The 23,061-nt window shown below is 43.1% G+C and overlaps 6 protein-coding genes across 8 annotated transcripts; 3 read left to right on the top strand and 3 right to left on the bottom strand.

Moving 5' to 3' along the window:
• Positions 1-489: 489 nt before the first annotated feature.
• Positions 490-2,226, top strand: LOC116206417 (stearoyl-[acyl-carrier-protein] 9-desaturase 6, chloroplastic-like). The gene is given in 3 exon segments (XM_031539289.1): positions 490-785; positions 788-1,131; positions 1,502-2,226. Coding segments are annotated over 3 exon segments (1,158 nt in total). The 5' UTR covers positions 490-538; the 3' UTR covers positions 2,069-2,226.
• A 71-nt stretch (positions 2,227-2,297) lies between these two features.
• Positions 2,298-5,230, bottom strand: LOC116206418 (alcohol dehydrogenase 1). The gene is made up of 10 exons (XM_031539290.1): positions 5,015-5,230; positions 4,676-4,812; positions 4,469-4,515; positions 4,000-4,325; positions 3,750-3,832; positions 3,579-3,654; positions 3,435-3,496; positions 3,019-3,114; positions 2,777-2,938; positions 2,298-2,660 (listed from the first exon to the last, which is right to left on the bottom strand). The coding sequence occupies exons 1-10, from the start codon at positions 5,049-5,051 to the stop codon at positions 2,544-2,546; spliced, it is 1,143 nt and encodes a 380-aa protein (XP_031395150.1). The 5' UTR covers positions 5,052-5,230; the 3' UTR covers positions 2,298-2,543.
• Positions 5,231-5,886: 656 nt separating this feature from the next.
• LOC116206412 (putative transcription elongation factor SPT5 homolog 1) lies at positions 5,887-14,362 on the bottom strand. Its single transcript, XM_031539284.1, has 23 exons — positions 14,215-14,362; positions 13,740-14,109; positions 11,948-12,177; positions 11,678-11,824; positions 11,392-11,553; positions 11,231-11,314; positions 10,950-11,020; positions 10,485-10,842; positions 10,196-10,351; positions 10,008-10,105; positions 9,878-9,926; positions 9,637-9,789; positions 9,415-9,558; positions 9,239-9,326; positions 8,948-9,109; positions 8,778-8,823; positions 8,612-8,703; positions 8,301-8,370; positions 7,225-7,279; positions 6,994-7,111; positions 6,724-6,864; positions 6,473-6,573; positions 5,887-6,248 (listed from the first exon to the last, which is right to left on the bottom strand). Exons 2-23 carry the CDS (start codon positions 14,074-14,076, stop codon positions 6,009-6,011), a joined length of 3,102 nt encoding a protein of 1,033 aa, XP_031395144.1. The 5' UTR covers positions 14,077-14,109; positions 14,215-14,362; the 3' UTR covers positions 5,887-6,008.
• A 144-nt stretch (positions 14,363-14,506) lies between these two features.
• Positions 14,507-16,532, top strand: LOC116206419 (psbP domain-containing protein 4, chloroplastic). Of its 3 annotated transcripts, none has more exons than XM_031539291.1 (5): positions 14,507-15,008; positions 15,597-15,704; positions 15,798-15,909; positions 15,996-16,223; positions 16,322-16,532. In XM_031539291.1, the coding sequence occupies exons 1-5, from the start codon at positions 14,664-14,666 to the stop codon at positions 16,384-16,386; spliced, it is 858 nt and encodes a 285-aa protein (XP_031395151.1). In that variant the 5' UTR covers positions 14,507-14,663; the 3' UTR covers positions 16,387-16,532. The 3 variants fall into 3 exon arrangements, with proteins under 3 accessions (XP_031395151.1, XP_031395152.1, XP_031395153.1); XM_031539292.1 differs by having other exon boundaries at positions 14,508-14,973; positions 15,601-15,704; XM_031539293.1 differs by having other exon boundaries at positions 14,667-14,973.
• LOC116206414 (pentatricopeptide repeat-containing protein At3g21470) lies at positions 15,325-18,586 on the bottom strand. Its single transcript, XM_031539286.1, has 2 exons — positions 17,968-18,586; positions 15,325-17,803 (listed from the first exon to the last, which is right to left on the bottom strand). Exons 1-2 carry the CDS (start codon positions 18,546-18,548, stop codon positions 16,792-16,794), a joined length of 1,593 nt encoding a protein of 530 aa, XP_031395146.1. The 5' UTR covers positions 18,549-18,586; the 3' UTR covers positions 15,325-16,791.
• Positions 18,587-18,795: 209 nt separating this feature from the next.
• On the top strand, positions 18,796-20,864 carry LOC116206413 (pentatricopeptide repeat-containing protein At3g29230-like). Its single transcript, XM_031539285.1, has one exon. The coding sequence runs from the start codon at positions 18,826-18,828 to the stop codon at positions 20,677-20,679; it is 1,854 nt and encodes a 617-aa protein (XP_031395145.1). The 5' UTR covers positions 18,796-18,825; the 3' UTR covers positions 20,680-20,864.
• The last annotated feature ends 2,197 nt before the right edge of the window (positions 20,865-23,061 follow it).

The raw sequence follows: 23,061 nt of genomic DNA, 5'->3' as shown, positions 1-23,061 counted from the left end.
TGGCCAATTTACTTAATTAACAATCTCTGCGTTCAGTAGTCAACCCACAGGATTTCCCCCTTCTTCAAAAAACCACTGCACCCCTTGTTTTCTACATCTACATATCGCATGTCCCAAATTTCTTCTCCCCAAATTGACCATTTTGCCCATCCTCCCTCTATTCTTATCACTTCACATGATAAATGCCAGCGAAGAAAATCGAAATACTCAAGAACTTCTAATCGGGCTGGCCAATGTGTCTAATTTGCTTTAAAGACGGACCGAATACGCCCCCTTTAATGTACGGCTACTTTTGCGGGATCTGGGCAAGGTTATAAGATAAGATTGTATCGATCAGACAGGACTGATCGGGTATACATGGAGAATACGTGTGAGAGAAAATATACCAAAGTTAGGGGGCCGATGGCAAAACTGTAATTAGAAGGAAGTAGAGGGTTCAATTTCACAGACTATTGTCCTATAAAATGAACATGCATGACCCCGGCCATGACCATCCACTTGCGCAGTATCACTGGAAGTCACTCTCCCTGACATAACCATGCAGGCCTCATCGCTCTCCCTAACGAGGTCCGGCCTCCCCCCGCCCACCCCGAACCGTCCCCGAATCGGCCTCTCCCGGCCATTGGCTGTGTCTGCGGTGGCCACCCCGCCGCTTCCGAAGCCTCTTAAACACCAGAAGACCCACTCGATGCCGGCCGAGAAGGTTGAGATCTTCCGGTCGCTCGAGAACTGGGCTGCCCAGAATGTACTGCCACTGCTCAAGCCCGTGGACCAGTGCTGGCAGCCCAGATGTTCCTGCCCGACTCGTCCATGCCGCTGGACGAGTTCCAGGACCGGGTGCGGGAGCTCCGGGAGCGGACCGCCGAGCTCCCTGACGACTACTTCGTCGTGCTCGTGGGGGACATGATCACGGAGGACGCCCTCCCGACCTATCAGACGATGATCAACACGCTGGACGGGGTGAGGGACGAGACAGGGGCCAGCAGGAACCCGTGGGCAATGTGGACCCGCCAGTGGACCGCGGAGGAGAACCGCCACGGGGACCTGCTCCGGAGCTATCTCTACCTCTCGGGCCGGGTTGACATGTTAATGGTCGAGCGGACCGTCCAGTACTTGATCGGGTCTGGAATGGTAAGTTCTCTCCTCAATTGGATCGGTTTTATACGGCGATTTCATTCCATTATATCCCGATTAATCTTTCCATCGCCATTTTTCATTTATCATTCCGATGTACCAAAATGTGAAATGACAGTGCATTCTCTCGCAGCATTTGCATGTCACGCGTTGGGAATCATTTCATGATTCAGATTTAATCGAATTAATGGTCACGAGCCAACGACATTGCCCCGACGGGAAACTGATGGGGGCAAATAAATCATTTAATTAAGGATTAATCCCGAAATGGAAATTAATCGAATTTCTAAAAAGAGGGGAAAAAACAATTTTCTGTTTAATTTGTTAAATTAAATTATTATTATTATTATTATATTTTTTTTTAAAGGATCCGGGGACGGAGAACAACCCGTACCTGGGCTTCGTGTACACATCCTTCCAGGAGAGGGCGACGTTCGTCTCCCACGGCAACACCGCCCGGCTGGCCAAGGAGGGCGGCGACCCGGTGCTGGCCCGCATCTGCGGCACCATCGCCGCCGACGAGAAGCGCCACGAGAACGCCTACTCGAAGATCGTCGAGAAGCTCCTCGAGGTGGACCCGACCGGCGCCGTCCTCGCGATCGCCGACATGATGCGGAAGAAGATCACGATGCCGGCGCACATGATGACCGACGGCGAGGACCCGAGGCTGTTCGAGCGGTTCTCGGCCGTGGCGCAGCGGCTCGGCGTCTACACGGCGCAGGATTACGCGGACATCCTGGAGCACCTGATCGGGCTGTGGCGGCTGCAGAAGCTCGAGGGGCTGACGGGGGAAGGGAGGGAGGCGCAGGAGTTCGTCTGCGCGCTACCGGCGAGGATCCGGCGGCTGCAGGAGCGAGCGGACGAGCGGGCTCGGAAGCTCCCGCCGCAGAAGGTAAAGTTCAGTTGGATTTTCAACAGGGAGCTGACTCTGTAGGACGGTGTCGTTTGGGAGCGTGGCAACTTCGTAAATGCACTAGCTGTTGGGCCCCTGTGGAAAGTTTTTGAGTCCTAATTATGTACTCGACAATGATGTTAGGTCCCCGTTTTGTAAGTTTAATTTAATTAATTAATTTTTCTCTCCCTCTTTTTTCATTGACTTCTCTCTCTGTATCTATTGTGCGGTAACATTTTAATTATTTTTTTGTAAAGAAAATATTTTAAAATAATACAAAATTAGGAACAAAATTAGACTTGTCTGGTCTTAGTAACAAAAACTATAATGCTCTCGCATCATAGTAAGACAAAACCATAGTGTTTGGGACCAAATTAGGACGTCCGAACTAAGAAGACGTCGAGCATAAACTTTGTCTTATGGTCATGACTTATTCATAGAACACTCCGATGACGTAATTACACTAGAAAGAGGTGCCGCTTGGCCTGCTGCAGAGCCGCTCAGTTATCATCATCTCTCATTCGTGCAGGCGGATAATGCACCGGAGGCTCTGTCCCTGCGCCATGTACTCGAATGCCTTGTTGATGTCTGAAAATGGGACCGAGTGCGTGATGAACTTCTCCAGTTCCAGCTCCTACCCAACAACAACATTGCCCGTCAGAACAAATTTTACAACCTTTCGAGCCTTATAGGATTAGACAATAATCACATAAAAGGAGGAGATAGAATTCCCATTGAAGCCCTAATTACCTTGTTCATGTACTTCTCAACGACTCCGGGAAGGTCCGTTCGTGGTTTGTAGTTCCCGAAGAAAGTGCCCTTCAGAGTCCTCTCGTTCAGCACGTTCATTGGATGAGTTTTGAATGCGTCGTCCTTGTTCGGGACACCGACAAGGACAGCTACGCCCCAGCCCTGAAAGTGTTTGCACGGCTCAAAATGTATAGAATCGGAGCCATAGAACTCAGCTTACAAAACAAGGTATCTGCCATTACATCATGGACACATTCGAAAGCGGAGATCATGGCTTGGATGCTCCCAGTGCACTCAACACTTCGATCAACTCCTCCACCAGTCATCTCGGCAATCACCTGATAATGGAGATTCAGGGATAAGAATTGGTAGGACTTGCAACCAATCAACGATTAATGACACGAATCAGCAAAACTACAGAAACGTAAGGGCTCATTCTCGGGCTTAACAGAAGCATTCACTCGATTTTGACTCAACATCTTCACCATGAGAAACAAGTCAAGCATGATTGAGACCTTTTTTCACTTCTTCCTTGTAGCTTTAAGCTAATACAGAGGATGACTTAGTTTGATTATTGGTGGTTAATGGAGAAGCAAAATCAATGATTCTTTGCTGTAAATGCCGATTTCGCTTGGTTGAATATGGAATGCGAACTAACCTCTTGAACAGGCTTGTCATGGTCTTTTGGATTGACGAACTCGGTCACCCCAAATTTCTTTGCTGAAAATAGAAGAAACATGAGAACCGCAAGAAACCTTCCATAGTTGGGATATATTAAATGCATGCCACTATGAAAAACTACCTTGTTCGAATCTACTCGGGTTTAAATCAACACCAATAATCCGCGAAGCACCTGAGAGCCTTGCCCCTTCAGCAGCCTAGAACATCGGATAATCAGTGAGAACTGTAGATTTCACTATTTATGACTATTTCTGTCAAATAAATACAGAAGCAAGAGAATAAGGTAACTCACAGCAAGACCCACAGCTCCCAAGCCAAAAATAGCAACTGAATGGCCCGGCTTCGGCTTTGCAACATTCAGCGTTGCACCCAACCCTGAAGCATATATCATCAATACATCATCACTTGAAAACTGGTGTCAAATTATACATTACCCGAGCAGAAAATCTCTTAGACACTTATCCTGAAAGCATACTTCGATATACCAGGCTCCTGGGAACTGAACAGATTATTATCTCATAGGACAGGGCCCAGTTATAAACCTGTGGAAATTCCGCAGCTGAGGATGCAGACTTTGTCGAGTGGGGCCTCCGGGTTGATCTTTGCAACACAACCCGCGTGAACAACAGTGTACTCGCTGAAGGTGGAGGTCCCAACGAAGTGGTTGATGGGTTTCCCATTGATGGAGAATCTCGACTGGTTATCGCTGAGCATGACGCCACGCTCGGTGTTGATCCTAAGGAGGTTGCACATGTTGCTCTCCTCATGCTTACAGTGGGGGCATTCCCCGCACTCCCCGGTGAACACAGGAAGGGCATGGTCCCCTGGTTGGAGGTGGGTCACTCCCTCGCCCACACTCTCCACAATTCTGAACAAACACCACATTCATTCATTCATTAGAAACGACCGCCGACATTCCACGAACTTCGACAATCGGAAACAAAGAGATGGCACACAGTCGCAGCTAATTAATATCTAAAGTTGAAGCGTAGGCTGGAAAGACTCGCGTACCCTCCAGCTTCGTGGCCAAATATGCGAGGGAATAACGGCGTCTGCCCCTGCAACATCGATAGAAGACGCTCTACTTCAATTGAGAGGTAAATTAAATTATGCCAGCCTTATTATCAAACCAAACATAACGTGTTCTATGGTTCAATCAATCAAACACGTCGTCGCGAGTAGATGTGCGACATAAGGTGGGAAAGTTGATGTCAAAACCTTAGCTTCCCAGAAGTAAACGTCGGTGTGGCAGAGAGCGGTGAAGAGGATCTTGAGACGAACTTCGTTAGCCTGAGGCGGCGCGACCTCCACTTCTTCGATCACCAGCGGCTTTCCAGCCTCCCACGCCACCGCAGCTACACGCACAATTCGTTAAACGATTCATCATCAGCAGCCACATCAGAGCATGCATGAAAACCATATCAACTAATTTATGGAGAAGGCCCAAAATCAAGCTCAAGAGCCGAAAAAAAAGAACAAAGATCAGCACATCCCGTGGAGGAAGGATCAATAGAAAGGTGGATGAACATGAATCTACTGGCGCGTCGTGTACAGTACCTTTGCAGCGGATCACCTGGCCGGCAGTGCTCGACATAGCTAAGTTCCGAGGAAGTCTGATTGATGATGGTAATGGAAATGATGGGATTGATTACTGCGTGTACCTATCTATGCATCCATATATATATATATATATATACATAATTATATACAGTGAGGAGGAGAAAAGTCGAGAAGTGGAGTTGGGGGAGAGAGAGACACGCTGCTCATGCAAAATGTACGAGGATACCGCCTTTGTCTCCTCCTCCCCTTTTACCAGAGTATTTTTTATTTTATTTTATTTTAATAATAATAATATTATTATTAGTATTATCATTAATTTTTTTATTGTAATTATCTATCTAATCTATCTGATTAATTAATTAATTAATTAATTAAGGTTCATGACCGACGCCGTCTGCTCCAGATCGTTCCCAACAGGACAGGTAACAACTCGTCGGGCTGTCATGCGATGAATGCATCCCGTCACGTCTCGTCTCGTCTCGTCTCCTCTCCTCTCCTCGCCAACTGCCTACTTATTGTACAGGCCACGAGCATCCCTGCCTGCCTCGGTGTCGACTTGGCTCCCTAAGCTCCAAAAAGCTTTCATCGGAGGGGAGGAAAACTTCAAAAATTTTGGACCGCTTTCCTTTCCCCATTAAGACGACACTCCATTAAAATGCTGTCATCCTCGAATGCAAGTTTTTCTAATTAGATTTTACCACACGAGCCCGTCGCATATTATATATTGCCCCATAATAGTCCCCATGACATCATCAACTTGATGCCCTTTGCGCGGAGAGGGGACAATGACGCCCTCGCCTGGTTTCTTGCTTATGCTTTCTAGTGCTAGCACAAACAACGAAGCGACCAAGGGATTCAGAGAATTACTATAAATAGTCTCCAAAAACCACGCATACAAATTGAATTATTATATACAGCAGGAGGATTCGTACAACAGATCTTTGACTGACATTTGATAATTTGTTCTTCTTGCTGTTTACATGATGCATGCCTAAGGTAGCTTTGCTAGAATACCAAGGTCCAATATCTTGATATCGAGATTCTCCTCTAACCTCACTATGCAATCGTTGGCATCCACCCCCATCAGTTTACCGTTTTGCCCGCGGAGGCTACCACCCATTATCCTCACCTTGTCCGATTTCCCCGGTACCACCATCTCGATCTCACTGGGCAGTACCGTGATCATTTCGCCATTGCCCGTAGGCCCAAGAGCCACCCGACATGTTCCATCCTAAGCGACACAAAAAAAACAGAGAGATGATAATTGGCATATTATTTACGTCCAACCAAATCCCAAAGAACCAAACACAGCAAGCATGTGGACAAGGCGCTCTCTCTTTTATAATCTCCTCTATACGATTCTCCAGAGCATCTACCAACCGTTAATTTAGCTCTAAGATAGCTTACTGCAGAAAAACTAGCCAGAATTGGTTTAGTGAAGATAGTAACACTCACCGGAAGCACATCTCTTATAACACCCGTTGCACTTTCATCACCAGGTCTCACCACATTGACCAGAATATCTGGCATGTACCACGGTCCTTCACCATCTACCCCTGCAAAGAAAAAATAAAATAAAAAGGCACTCAAAATAATTAGAGGCATAATATAGAATATGGATACGAATTGCTGGGACTCAGAAACATAGTGGACTCGTAACAATTAAATGTTGAACGAGCGGAGGAAAAGGATTCAATAAATCCGACCTATAACAGGAGACATGGCATCAAGACCTCCTGTGCCAGGTGTCATCGGCTGCCCTCCAGGAGTGCCTGGAAGGTAGCTTGCTGCGCCAGGCGTCATAGGCTGCCCAGGAGTTGACGGCAAATATGGGCTTGGAGCATTTACTGCACGCACATTGAGTTCACAACCAAATTTTGCACCAAAATAAAGTTGCATTAGTAAGCATGCACCGATCGTGAAACAAGAAACAAGAAACAAGATAAGGAAAAAGGAGGGAATTCAGTGATGAGTACCATAAGCAGAACTAACGTCTCGTGGAGTTCCAGCTTCGCTGTAACTACCACTGGGAGTACTAGCCCAGCCTGAACCTGGAGTCGGTGCCTCATACGTCCGTGAAGGAGGACTTCCGGGCTGCGATAAAGAAGGAAGGCAGGAAAATGATGAATAAATACATATTTAAATAAACAAAGAAAACCGCTCCAAAACGTACAACGGAAAAGGGACCAAAAACTGAAAGGACTCACCTGATAGTGAGGACTGGTTCCCCAAGAGGCAGGGTTTCCATCTTCATAGTCATCCCTGAAATTTTTACATGAATATGCCGAGAATCAGTCGCTAGAGACCACAATTATAGTTCAGAGAAATGTCAAATCTTATGGCTATTTACTGTCGGAGTATTCTTCCCTTCCAATTAATCATTTTCTATAAAGTAAAAAAATTGAAAAAAAAATGTTCACTTATATGGAAGCGAAAGAATTTTTCTAAGAAAAGTTCCTTCTCCAATATTCAAATTTTCCATGAATTAGAAAAGCTTCTTCTTTAGCTGTCAGTTTTTTGCACTAACCAGTTATTTCCTTTTCTATCTCCTATTTTATGACTTTTCTTTCTTATTTACTTTTCTATTTATAAATCAAATTTATAACTTCCTTTCATAACAATTATCTCATATCTTTTACTAATCAAAAGTTTCTATTCCATTTCCCAAGTCTTGTTTTCATATTCAATTTAATACTCTTTTTTCTAATTTTACTTTGTTTTTTCATTAATTCATCATCATCATGCTTGTTTGAAGATTTTTATTGATTTATCGCTGCAAATCTGAATATTCTTATAAATTAATAACTATAAGAGCAATTTATTGTAAACGCATGATGCTTTAATTTAAAAGAAGATAAAATCAAGTTAATATGTTATACTATATATGATTTAGATTAGAAAAATTTCCTAAGCAAGTTATCACTCAAATTTTCTCCGAGCAAACAATTTTCTAACTTAGCAATAGTAAACATGTTTTTTACACTTTCCTATGGAGAAAAAAAGAATTTAGAAAAGGAGAAAAATAGAGATGAAAAGGGAGTATTACTTTTCAAAAAGTAAACAGGCCCATAGCGTAGATGAACCATTAGTGCTCATTCAACTAAAATAAATGGCATCAAATGTTTAGAGATCTGTTATTAGTGGCGTAACAGCCACATAGATGTATGAGAAAAATAGTTCTCTTTCCTCTTATATATCCATGATATTATAAAGTACGAAGAACTTCCACCAAAATATTTTCCCAGATAAAAACTGTTATAGCAAAACCAATTACGCAGCACACCTTGGTGGACTCATAGGGAGCCATGCCCTGTCACGCATTGGGGTCCTCATACCATCATGAATGGGTGTCGCTGCAAAAGTTAACCAGGACATGATCAATAGAAAATGAACCATGAGAAAACGCTTATCAATTTCAGGATGAACCAAGCCCATCTAACTCCACAAGTAGGATAAAACAGTAGTTCTACGAGCATTTCATCAATCATGGAAATTCCTAACCTAAAAGGCATTGATTTTTAGAAAATTAAACAGCATGTGAATGTTAAAGAAGGCACACAGATAACAACCAGAAGAAATTAAACGAAAACCAACCTCCAGGATCTCTCATTGGAGTCATGAATGGATGTAAAGGAGTACGAGAAGGATGCATAGGTGTCTCACTTCCCACACCATATCGTGATTCACTGCAAAATAAACATATGATGAGTAAATTCCAGAAAGATATGTATCAAGCAAAACAAACAGGCTTTGTGCTCACCGATGCGGGGTTGAAACGACAATCTCAGAAAGCTTGCTGCGATCAACTGCAAATGATCAGGTCCATTAGTTTTAAAATAAAAGCAAATCAACAATAAACCATAAGGCGAAACACTATTGTTCCAAAGGTTCCAATACAACCATATTATTCGGTCAACTTTAGCAACCTACCTTGAACCTCCCTCATTTGCGATTCCAATTCCACTCGGGCTGATGTGCCTTTAATTTCCTTAACACGTCCACAGTAACCCTTAAAAGGACCTTGGGTGATTCTTACTCTGGTATTTATGAAAGGATCATTATGACCTCTGCCACCGCCATGTCTTCCTCCATCTGGACCACAAAGCAAACCAGATAAAGAGGAAGCATTTAAAAAGAAAAGAAAAGAAAAGTACAAAGGAAACATATTTTAAGTATATCAAATCCCCTAGAAGAGAGATTCTGAGCTATCAAGCCACTTACAATTCAGTGGGCCGCCCCGGGAGTGTTTGCGAGGGGACGGGGGTATATTAGATTGTCTGAAGTTGGCTAACCTTGACCGCGAATCACCCTGTAATAAATTTCAATCCAGAAGCTCAAATGATGTCTGAATTCCAGCCCCTAAATAATTTCAATCACCTCAAAAGAAAAGGACTTACATGTCTATCATTGTTGGCTCTTGAACCTCCGATTACAACGCAGGAAAAGGCTTTGGCGCAGATAAAACCCGCATGTTCTCGGTGGTGGCGATCAAAAATAAACACTACTCCCTTAAATATGTGTTCCACAGGACCTGTTTTCCCCTACAAGGAATTGGATATATTACTTTTGCGCATCACTGCAGCAGAAAAGCAAAATTCCAGTTGAAGCCAGAGGCTCACTTGGCATGGACCATCAAGAACACGAACAACATCTTTCACTGATATCATGTTTTTCCACTTATCCTGTGCACTGAATTTTCTGTCTATCTTCGATTTAATCTCTCTCAGCCTCACAGTGATAACCTCAGGTCTATCTGGAACTCCCTTAAGCACCTGAAACAAAGTCGCACGGTAAATATGATGCTACTCCTCCCATTAACTCTTCCTTTCTTCCCCGAAGTGAAATGTAATTTGCACATACCTGAAAAGCTTCAGTTTCTACGCGAATAATTACTCCAAAGTTTGTATCGCTGCACCATATAACAAAGAATTAAAACCTTACAAGAATAAATGCATATTTAGATGTCTTACAGCATGCAAGCAATACTTACTCCAGAAATACAAGGTCATGAAGCTCATAATCCCCAATTTTGTTAATACCAGACGTTACCTCAGAGCTCTCAACAACATCATCTGCGAATACACGGATCTGTGGAAGAAAAATCTTCATTGTTATTTCTAGAAGATAATACAAAAAAACCCAGAGAGCTTAATTCTAGAAACAGGTTACACCACCCACATGTTCCTTCGTTGTATCTGACAATATGACGAGTACATGCTGCTCAACTTTCACAACCATACCAGTTGCACCTTCTTGGGTCCCAGAAACAACTTTTACATGGTTCCCAGGCTCAAAGTACTTGCATAGCTCCTTCTGATTAACAGCAAGAGTTCTCTGCAGACATACCCTAAATCAGTCTATAGATCTATTGTTAAAAATAAAAAAATAACACACTGTGCATCGGTTAGACAAGCTAAGCCCTAAATCTCAATTAATGAGTTCAAATCAATATAAAGTCATATCTTACAGGAAGGTCTTTCATTTCTGGTCTGATGTAGACATTTTCTTCTTCAACTTTCTCTACCCAGCCCTTCAAGTTTTTTAGATCACCCTTGACAACAATAACTGCATCACCCTTCATAAAATGACCTTTCTTCCTATTTGCAAATAAAGTAGACAAACCGCCCAAATCACCATCTCCGTTCTCACTGGGCTGCCGGAACTTTTCCATCTCATCGAAGGTAGGTTTTATATTGTGAGAGCTGATAGACTTCATTGATACAATCTTATACAAGAAGCCATCCTTGAACTTCATATTATCAATCGTCTCGAAGTAATCACCAGTCATGGGATCTCGTCTACGTTCAACACGAATATTCAATTCCCTGAAAAGCAAACAAAAGAAGAATTAGGGGAGGGAGAGAGAGATGAGGCTTAAGGTCTACAACTACACAATGATTGCAAATAAAGACACCAGATTGGAGAAGAATACCTAGCCTCATCAACGTTCAAGAAACGCGGAGGAGGAACAAAAGACTTCTTCTTTGGTGTTTCTCTGTTTTCCTGAAATCAAGCATCAGTGACTTGATAAGATGTGTAAGCAACACAATCAAGTATTTTTTTTCCGCAAAACCAAGAAAATATACCACTGTCATCAAAAACCTTGCACAAAAATTATATAGAAAACATATTGCCATCAATAACTTAAGCCTCATAAAGGTTTTTCCTGCTAACTCAGCATATTCATGTAAATGCATTAGTACAAGGCAATACCAGTTTGTTGGCAATCGCCTGCAAATCGATTCTCGGTATTAATTTCACGGTGACTCTTTGCTTCACATTATCCACCTCCACCACCTACAAAGTATCATGCTTGAAGGTAAGATGCGTAAACACAAAAACAAAGATGAATAACAGATTTAACTCAAACATACTTTAGCAAGGTCCCCTTTATACGTCCCTGTCTTCATTCTGACCCAGGTATCCCTAGAAATATCAATAGCTTTACTTTCAACGGAAAGAACGTCAGTCATCTCATTAATCGGCACCAGCATCACTTTCTGACTGTTATATATGCTTCGAAGACCTTTGCATGCCTATAACACAACAGGAAACAACCAATACCCGACTTTTAAGATGACCATAAATCAATAACTAATGTGAAAACACAATTAAATGAGAGAAGGGTGCACCAAATGAAGTAAGTCTAGAAATACATACCTCCCTGACATGTGCTTCTTTGTCTGCTTCCACATAAATGAAGTTCTTTAGGTGGTCAAGTGCAATTACCGACCTTATTTGCAATTCAGGACCTCTATCAATACACTTTTGCATTAGGCATACAGCAGCCTCCCGCTCATGGCCAATCTAGAGACATCAATCAAGAAACCAACAATTATTCAAACTCAATATATCAACATTATATACATAATGGACAGCAACAGCAAAAGAATTTGTGTAGTCAGATCTGGAAAAGAATGATAATCATACCGCACACTTCACCATCCACAACTTAGGATCTCTAACAGAAGGCAGAAGAGCTTGCTGATCTACATCTGTGGTCTCTTCATCATAGTCAATATGAACAGACTTACGATATCTTTCCTGAATTCTTCTTTCAAGATCATCCACATCCTCTTCCTCCCGAGGTAACAAAGGACGGCGATGAATCTGTCTGTTGTCATCCTCATCAGGTAGATCATTTGCATTATCTATAAAATCTGTGGTTACCAATTTCAAAAACCCATCAGTGGTGCAGAAAAAGGGAATGATAGATTTAAGAAACTGGAGAGCAGATCCCGAATCCATACTTTGCAACGTCAGCTAAGCCAACAATGAGTTCTGGACGAATTAGCGAACATAAATATAATATGATGTAAAGGTATTGGCAGAAATCAACTGGACATGTTTGCTGAAAGTTGAGATCAGGGATTTGGTAGCATATGTTTCAAAATAAGGTTCGGATGTAAACCCACTCTCGCACCATCCAAAGTAATAATTTGATGTTACATGAATTCCCTATCGAACCCGAGCAATTTCACCTTCAGGACACATAATCCAGTCACATAGCCACTTGTCGCTTGACTGACCAAAGCAACTAGCTAGTCAAGCAACCATCACCCTGCCTCTAATACAAAGATGTTATACAACATGTAATATCAGGACATTGAAGAAGATCCTTATCTTCAGTGCATGCACTTTAACATTAATATATGTTCGTTCTAAAAAGAGAGCCCACCACCAAGGCTCCAAAAATCAATTTTGAGCCAGCACCATAATCAACTCCAGAGATTGTCAGTCCAAGCACTACCTCTTGATTTTAACCAACATGGAAGTTTCCAAATCAAAATCCCTCATTAGCCATTGATGTAGCAGGTGTCCCCCACTCTGCCACTAAATCAACTTTACCATCACTTCTTAAACCTCAACCAACGATGTGTTTTCAAATAAAAAAATTTCCATGTGGAAGCTACTTAATCTCATTGGACTTCTTATCTCATTCATTAATCAAGTTGCCTTTCCTCAATTTGAATCACTGACTGAATTCATATATTTCCATGAATAACGTCACAACCTTTTTGGAGTTATATGTCTTACTCATGCAAAGGAAAGAATAACATAAACCTCCATGAAACGGCAATGCCAGAACTTCGTAAAAGCAGGCAATATACTTACCTCAAGTCCACAATCTCCAATGCACATGCCAATTCAAAGCTAAACTAAGGGATGACTATCAACCTAAGAGTTCTCTCTCCCACCTAAATTTCTCATCTCAACTTACTATAGCTGAAAGCGCATTACAGGAGAAAAAAATCCAGGATTCAATTAACCAAGTTCCATTGCGAAACAAACGAAAGCAAAGCTAATAAATTATCACAAGCTAACGCCACGCAACAAAAGCTGGCCTTATAGCTTCGACCATAAATTAAATAAAAAGTCCAACCTTCCCGCATCTGAAAGAACTGAATCCGTTCCAGCTAAATTACATCACAGAAATTCCAAAATTAACCCTGCAATCCCCAAGATACTTCACCACAAAAGAACATTCCCAGTGGAAACAGCAGAACAAGTTAAAAAGCACATCACAGACAATATGGAAAACACGTAATTCTCGGACCATGATGCCATCCCATCGCCGTCCAGTTCAAAGTTTATTTACTAAACTCACAATTCAGCTCCACATAACAGGCCTATCTGACAAAACTGCAGAATCCAATCGCTCAAATGAAAAGAAAACCCTAAAAGCACAAAAGCAAGGGCAGTATAGCTAGCGGCCACGTACCTTCCTCGCCTTCCTCCTCCTCCTCTTCCCCATCGCTATCGACTACGGCCTCGATATCAAAATAATCCGATGCCGAACGCCTCTTGGACTTCTGCTTTCGCCGTCCACGTCTGCCGTAATCTTCGTCGTCGTCATCCTCCTCATCATCGTCCTCCTCGGCGACATCATCAATAAACTGCGATCTTCTCCTCTTCTTCCCTCCGCGTCGATCTTCCTCCTCTTCCTCCTCCTCCTCCTCCAAGTCCTCCTCTTCCTCGTCGTCGAGCACTTCCCTGTCCTCGTAGTAGTCCTCCTCCTGCTCAATATCGTCGTCCTCCTCGTCCCTGCGCCTCGCCATGATCGATTCGAACTGACAAAAGGATAGGAGCACCTGATGCAATCGAGCTCAGGAATGGATGAATTGAATCGAATGCAATTTGAATCGAAGCGAATCGAAACTGCTGGCTACGGCTTGAGCTTTAGGGGTCTTACGAACCCTAGAAATTCGATCAATCCCACCCTCTGTCTCTCTCCCCTCCTGTGATGCGATGCCGAGATCGGTCGGTCGCGTCGGGGAGGCGGTGGATATGATGGGCTTTGGGCCTTTGTTGGGGTCTAATGGGCCAATCTAATGGGCCAATATAATGGGCTGAGCTCTGTACCGATTGTCTGCCCAGTACTCCAAACTCTAGGGCCTTTTTTCTTTTTTTTTTTTGTCTGTGTCTGTCAGAACAAACATTATATGACAAACCTATCCTAGACCTGGAGAATTCCTATACCATGATTAAATCTTCCACCACGACCACAAGATTCTAAACCCCCACAGTTCCTTTAGAAGGCTTCCCACCATAATTCGCCAGAGCAAAGCAAACCTTTCACTTGGCTCTGCAGCTTTTGAAGCATTCAAGCAGCAGCAGCAACAACAATAATAATAATATCAGAGAAATGGGAACATGTCTCTTGCCCACGAGTTGCACCCTCTCATGGAGGTCTCCTCTCCTGCAGATGATACCTTCTTCATCCCAGCAGACTCTTGCCCGTTGCAGTACCGTCAGGCCTGGTGCAAGTTCGGGAGAGGGCATAGGAGATGATGATAAACTGTGCCGGGCCTTACCGAGAAGGTCGGCCTTAGTGTCCGGGTTGAGTCTCGCGTCATCCACCATGTTGGGATTGTTCTCCGGGGAGGCGGAGGGAGTCGTGAAACAGGGCCTTCTTGCCGGGAGGGTTCCTGGTCTCTCCGAACCCGATGAGCAAGGTTGGTTGGTCTCTTGTCCTGCTGCTGCCTTATATGTACGCTTCATTTCTCAATCTGTCCGCAAAGCTTCAGCCGTGTCAGGATATATATATATATATATATACACACACTGTTATTATAGCTGTGAAAAATCCTAAAGCGAGACCGCATTTATATGAAATAGTCATTGCACTTTTGCGCAAGTCTAGGCTTTTTGGGAATTTGGTTGCTAGAGAACGGGCTCTTCTGATACCGTTACAAGCAACAGTCTGTTACCCATTATTTGTTAAGTCTGTCCCTGCCTGCATGATATCATTCCAGTTTCCATCAGCAAGTGCGCTAAGCTCAGGATTACACTTGAGAACTACTATCGAACCAACATCAACATATGATGTCTTTGGCACTTCAGTAAGTTCACATTTCAGGAAAATAGAGCATATAACAATCGAGAGCATTTTTCCAAGACACCCAGATTATAAAGCTGCATCTCTTTAGCACCAACTAGACAAAAGCACAATAGAAGTGACTGCTTACATAACAGAACACACCCTAATACGTTAATCCTATTTTTTTTATATTTTTCTTTTTCTACGTGCTCCTCGTTTTGGAATGAAAGGCACCAATGCCAGAAGTTTTGTGCTCAGACAGGTTGGAGGACATATCGAAGACCCGATGATAAGTCAGGAGGCCACGGAGTTGGTTGGAGTCCTATCATACCTTATGCCTTCTCTGTTCGACAGGATTGGGAAGAGGTGCCTCGGAATGATTAAGATTCAAGTCCGTCTTCTGTTCTTTTTGCTCACCCGATGTTTCCTTTAATTCCTCCCCGTCCATGGATGGAACAGGTACCAGTATCAATTGCTGATCTAGGTGGCACAGAGATTGACTTGAGATTTGCCAGCTCCAAGGAAGGACGGATCTTTGTGATTGTTGCTCCAGTTCGTAGATTCGCTGATGGTGAGTTGGAATCTTTTCCTGTTCTTATCGGACCGGGCACCAGAAAAACTTGTCCAATTACACATAGTTTTGTTTTACATGGGCAGCTATAGATGATGATGCCAGAATCGAACAAATTGGGCCTCCCGAGAAAGTGATCAATGCATTCGGGCCAGAAGTCATTGGAGAAAATGTTGAAGGGAAGGTCATGAGCATGAGTGTAGCCGAGCATGGAGGACGGACATACTATCAGTTTGAGTTGGAGCCTCCACATTGTCTGATCACAGCAACTGCTGCAGGGAACCGCCTGTACCTGTTCAACGTGACTGGAAGTGGTAAATGTTATTGCCCTTCACAATATAATGATCTTCGTATCAGAGAACAAGAAGAGCCCATCTGCGGAGTCTCTTACCTGAACAAATGAATTTTGCAGGTCTTCAGTGGAAGAGGCACTACCCCGACTTGAAAAGGATAGCCGATTCTTTCCGCATTGTGTAGCTTACACTTCGCTTTCCATTAGATCAATAGAGGACACAATTTTTGGGTCTACACTGTGATCTATGGTAGTTAAAAGAATTTGAAACTTATACACGTATTCTAAGGTGTATTAGTCCAATCCATAACAACAGAGTCTTGAGGAGCTTCGTCTAAAAGAATCCATCCGAAGCCTTCTGCCTATAGGTTTAGATGCATGTGTAGTAAAAAGACGAGTCCACTTTTCAGAAAGTGCTAGCTGAAGAAGTTCTCAAATACCTCAGGATGTGGAACTTCAATAGCCCCATAATGTTTGTTCGTTGGTATCTAAGCCAATATGCATAAAAAAAAACGGGTGCATCGTTTAAGTGCCCAACTGTTGCTTCTAAACTTTTCAACTTGCAGATATACAGATATACTGGAGTGCAGCTAGCATGTGATGAAACTGCAACCAGGTGCTTTCTGAATCCCGTTATTCACCATGGCAACCCTCATCTTCTCAGCCTTCTCCCATTTATCAGAGGCAGCATAAATACTCGAGAGCAGAGCATACTGCACCTGATCACGAGACCCAACCTTGTGATTCAGTGCCCTAATCTCCTCCATCACACATTCTGCCATTTCCAGATTCGAGTGGATCCTGCATGCTCCAAGCAAAGCTCCCCAAACAACATTGTTTGGTTCCATTGGCATACTCTTTATCAACTTGTAAGCTTCTCTTAACTTTCCGGCCCTTCCCAGTAAATCCACCAAGCAGCCGTAATGCTTTATGCCAGGTGCAAGCCCATAATTTTCCATTTTAGAGAAAATTTGCATCCCTTCATCTACAAATCCTCCATGGGCGCAAGCTGATAGGACGGATAGGAAGGTCAGCTCATCTGGACTCTCACATGAGCCTTCCATTCTTTTGAATAACTCGAGAGCCTCTTTGGGCTGCCCATTAACGGCAAAACCCGAAATCATTGCATTCCAACAGGCACAGTTTCTATTGCTCATCCCTTCAAAGATATATCTTGCAGAGCCCAAGTCCCCACACTTCGCATACATGTCAACTAGGGCATTTAAAACGAATTGATTGAGATTTATCCCCTTACTCCCTATCATACTATGTATCTTCTTACCATATTCTAATGACCCGGCCTGACCACAAGCAGATAAGACACCAACAATGGTGATTTCATCTGGGTCAAACCCTTCAGATTGCATCTGTTCAAAGGCCTTCAAAACTTCGTCAGACAACTCATTCTGGGCAAAACCCAAAATCAATGAATTCCAGACGACCAAATTCTTGACTGTCATTTGATCGAAAATGGCCTTGGCCTGTTCAACGTCACCTTTCTTGCAATACCCAGAAATCATTGATGACCACACAAAGAAGTTCCTATCTGACATCGCCTCGAAGATTTCCTTTGCTGATTCCATATCTCCATTGCTGGTGTACCTGTTAAGTTAAAAGAGGAAGTAGGGAGGCATTAGAATGGATATCAAAACAAAATTACTGTTGAAACTGGTTACTACTGGGCTACTTGCAGAAACAGAAGTCTGGTCCCCTGAATCTGCATATGATCATCATCCATAACAAGTGAAATTTGTAACGGTAAATACCCGTCAACCATCACTGTCCATGTAACGACATTCCTCATCTCAAAAGGAACCTGATCGAAAAGCCTCCTAGCTGTGACCAAATCTCCACTACTCGCGAACCCGTCAATCATCTCGACCCAAGTCACTTCGCTCCTCATTCCCATCTCTTCGAACAACAAGGAAGCAGACCTCAGATCTCCACTCCTAAAATACCCTCCGATCATCGCATTCCAAGTCACAACGTTCCTCAGGGGCATTCCATCAAACACCTTACGCGCGTCAGCAATCCCAGCGGTTTTCCCGTACATGCCCACCAAGGAAGTCCCGACTATAACATCCGAATCAACCCCGCATTTGATCAACTCAGCGTGCAGGGATTTCCCGCATTCTCGCAGCCCGAGAGAACCACAAGCTTTCGCCAACAGAGGCACCAGACTAAGGATGCAGGCTCTGTTGCTGTGCTTGTACAGTCGAAATGCTTCTCTGGGCCTTCCCTGTTCGAGGTATTTCCTCACTTGAGCCATCAGGTTATGCCGATCATGGAAGCTAAAGTGACTGGGCGGTGGAGTTTCTCGGGACTCTTCGCGCAATGTCGGTCTCATTTCATGGCCATTCCGTAATTTTCATTGGGGCGACCGGCAAAGGAGCAACCTTTTTCGGTTCATCGAGCGGGACTCGAACTTCTGAGCTTCGGGCCAACCAGACAACAGTCCAAGTTGTTGACTTTTCTTGACATGCAATTCTTTCCTCAGCGTCGGAAATCATTATATATAGCAGACATTTCTCATTTCCTTGCTGTCGTTTAGGGCTATTGTGATGCCGTACTAACTGAAATAACTGTAACTGCCCCGTGACCGTTGACTAAGGAGCAAACAACATATGGAGAAGAGAATCCTCGGATTCTTACGAAAATGCAGCAGCCCTACAGAGCTGAGGCAAATCCATGCCAAGATTCTTTTACACAACCTTAAGGACAGCGAATTCATCGCGCCGAAGCTCGTCTCTCTGTCCTCGCAGCTGTGTTCCCCCGAGACAGCTGCTCGGTCGTTCCGGAATCTGTCCAGCCCGAACGTGGTAGCTTATAATTCGCTGATCCAATGCTACATAGGGAAGTCCCACAGAGCCCCGTCAATTGCTTATAAGCAGATGAGAGCATCAATGGTTGCTCCCAATAGCTTCACTTTCACTTTCCTCTTGATGTGTTTGGAGCCGTTCGAGGCCTTACGAGAAGGGAGGATGATACATGGGGAAATCTTGAAGTCCGGGAATGGGTCCGGTGTGTTTGTGCAGAATACCCTCTTGAGTTTCTATGCGAAGTGCTGCAAGGACTTGGAGTATGCCCGTCAGGTGTTTGGCGAAATGCCCCAGAGAGATGTTGTCTCGTGGAATTCCATGATTGGTGCTTACATGGCTCGGGGTCTGGTAGAACCTGCAATCGCCCTGTTCAATTCAATGCCCGAGAAGAGCAATGTGACTTGGAATACAATGATATCGGGCCACTCAAAAGTGGGAAAGATGGAGTTAGCTTCATCCATGTTTGATAATATGCCGAATAAAAATGATGTATCTTGGAATTGCATGATATCCGGGTTTGTGAGGGTCGGCGATATGAAGGCTGCTATGTGTACTTTTGCTAAAATGCCTGAGAAGACGGTGGTATCCTGGACAGCCATGATTTCTGGGTATACTGTGATTGGAGACCTCAAGTCAGCAGAAGCCCTTTTTGATCAGATGCCCAGAAAAAACACAGTTTCTTGGAATGCCATGATCACAGGTTACGTCCATAACCACCAATTTGATCAAGCCCTGGCATTGTTCCATCGAATGTTAATTGACAATGCCTGTAAGCCTGATCACACCACTCTCATTAGTGCGCTCTCCGCTTGTTCCCACTTGGGTTCTCTTGAGCAGGGGAAGTGGATTGACTCCTATATCAAGAAACACAAGCTTGAGATGTCTCTATCTCTGGGCAATGCCTTGATTGACATGTTTGCAAAATGTGGTGATCTAGGAAATGCAAAATTAGCTTTTGATGACATGTCTACGAGATGTGTGATCACATGGACGACCATGATATCTGGTCTAGCTTATAACGGCAAATGTGCTGAAGCCCTAGATCTGTATGACAGGATGTGCTCAGAAGGGTTTAGACCTGATGATGTCCTTTTTATTGCCGTTCTGACTGCTTGTACTCATGGAGGGTTGGTGGAGGATGGCAAAAGAGTATTTTCAGAAATGGTGAGTAAATTCGGTATCGAGCCTCGAATTGAGCATTACGGGTCCATGGTCGATCTTTTGGGGAGAGCGGGGAAGTTGCAGGAGGCCATTGAGTTCATAGAGAAGATGCATTTGCAGCCTAATTCTGTCATTTGGGGGACTTTATTATCTTGTTGCAAGTTTCATGGAAGTAAGGATATTTTGGATACCGTGATCCAAAAAATCATGGAGCAGGAGCCTTCAAACCCGAGCTATCTGACATTGATTTCAAATCTGAAAGCACTGGTGGGTCAAAGTGTGGATGGATCGATTTATCGGGCAGCAATGAGAGAGAAAGGAATGGAAAAAGTTCCAGGTTGCAGCTTAATTCAAGTTGGTGATAAGGTCCACGAGTTCGTTGCAAGGGATACAAACCACGAGAATAGAAGGGAAATCTATAGAACTTTGAGTTTTCTTGATAAGTACTTGAAAGTCGTGCACGATGACTTGGGAGAAATAGGGCTTTGCGAAGTATAGCACCTCTGGGGAAATAGTTCTTAGGAAAAGGACTAATAGCTCGCGCATTACTCCTAACGACATCTCTTGCTCTATTTTGCTAGGGAAACCATAATTCATTTCCGAAATTAGGCGATATAGCACTCTGATTCCATCTTGTAAATACTGAAATTTACATCTATTTATTGCTTCCTGTTTTACTTGGCCGCCTCGAGCATTTCTTTTATTTAGTTGTCCAAGTTCGAACGCTGTCAGTCATTGATGGTGCAAGATAGCATTTCCAGTCCCTGTGATTCATCTTCCTTTGCTGAAATTTAATCCCTTCCAAATTCCTGTGAAGAAGCGGATCTGAAACTTGTTTGCAGTTAGTTTCCTGTATGATCATCTATTGATCTTTTCGACGCCGTTTCCATCCCATGACTTGCTCCTCCATCTCCATCTGATATAAACATATCTTCTTCTAGTGATCATTTCAGGAGAACAGAAGCATGCCAACTACTGCAATGAAAATATTTACTTTTTCCCGCAGATAGTTTGGATTGCTTACATGCCAATACATTACTCAAATTCTAAGTTCATAACCATCTGGCAGCAATCATTCAGTGAAAGAAACTAAAACATCGACGTTGGAAGGCATATCATCTCGAAGATGAGGTATTCCAGAACTTTAAGATTTATCTTTTCCCAGTTAGGACTGTCATCATGTGAATGGTAAGGAATAAGTGCTGCTCGACACATAGATATAATTCAATCGATGTGGAGTGTATGACGTGAACCGGTACAATCTCAAGGGCATGGACCAGCATTTGATTCCAGACTGATTTGCTTTATATCAGACTCGTTCTTCCACTGAGAATTGAAGTCAATCATTGACATTGAATTGTTGCGAAGCCTTGGAAGTGGTTGAATAATAATCATCAAGTCAACTCAGCTAAAGCTAGCGCTTTTGTACAAATAAAATATTGATTGAACGTTTTATACTACAGAAATTTCCAGTGTCGAATCCATTCAAAACCTCCAGCTCAATTTCACTTGTTCTTGTGAAGACTTAATGACAATCGAAATCAAAATCGAATCGATACTCCGATTTCTTCCTTTCTCTTTTGATGTAAAACTAACTGTCAGTTTATTTTCAGTATTCACACACTCCTACATACAGTTTGTTGTCACCTTGTTGTCAATACTCATCCACTCTTACATGTCTCTCCCTTTTGAATAAGCTACTGAGAACAACTTCTTGTCAGTGGTCGACGCTAAAAATGCGTTAGCAATGGTAGATCTTAGGTGATGCTTATGAAAGGATCGGCCAAGGGATACCTTGGGCAAGGTTTCTAAGCGTCGCGCAAGGTACCCCTGTCCGATGTGACCTTTGCCGACACTTCTTAAAGCGTCGGAATAAGGTGATCTAGGCAGACGTTTTGAAGCGTCGCCCTAAGAATATTTGGTTAAAAAATTAAAAATTAATTTTTTTTTATAAATTTATCAGTGATGCTTTTAAAAGCGTCGCCATATGGTAAGTTTATGGGATGCATTTGCAAAGCGCCGTAGTAGGGTAGACCTTTGGCGATGCTTTGAGAAGCGTCGCCTAAAGCACATTGGCAAAAATTTTGGCGACATTTTGCTAACCGTTTGCAAAAAAAGTCAATCGTGACCTTTTTTTTTTTAATTGTTGTGAATGCATCATCTTTGATCGTCTTCATGATCATATAAGATTATATATATACATATACATACATACATATATATATATATATATGTTCTTTTGCTCTTCAAACTATAATGAATATGATATTGTTTTACAAAATCTCCATGACAAAAATGTCATTTCATGAGAGCGATCACAAATATATCAGTCAAAATTCAGATTGTTCAATTAGTTAGGAATATAACGTTTTATAATAGTACCAAAAGTCGAGGAACTGCAGCATATACAAAGCTCACATTCCCGTGAGAATACCTTCTCCCGCCTCCACCTGATGTCCCAGATCGATGCTGAGATCACTTTAAACACATTGATTGAACCTTGATCATTGTGTCTTTGACAATGGCTTGCATTGGCCGATATGATGGTTACATTGTCGTCCCCTTCTTTGACACCAGAGCATGGTGAGATGTGGGCAGCAATATTGGAGAGTGTCTCTTCTCATATATCTGGTACTACTTCGCAAAATTAAGGGACACATATATATAAGATGATGGTCCGCATCATTTTAGCACCGTGGCAATTAGTACCAGCAGCCAAGGATACAACCCCAAACGGAAACACTAATGCCCGTGAAGTGAACGGACACTTCTCGTCGATATAAGTACCTTCAATAGCCTCTATGGGGGTCTTGAATCCCAACCAACCCCATGCTCTTCCAATAGCTGTTCCCTCCCTTTCCCGATCTCTTCCCCTTGCCC

This window comes from Punica granatum, chromosome 4, assembly GCF_007655135.1.
Source record: "Punica granatum isolate Tunisia-2019 chromosome 4, ASM765513v2, whole genome shotgun sequence".
Taxonomy (NCBI): domain Eukaryota; kingdom Viridiplantae; phylum Streptophyta; class Magnoliopsida; order Myrtales; family Lythraceae; genus Punica; species Punica granatum.
This window is presented reverse-complemented; position numbering and strand designations above follow the sequence as displayed.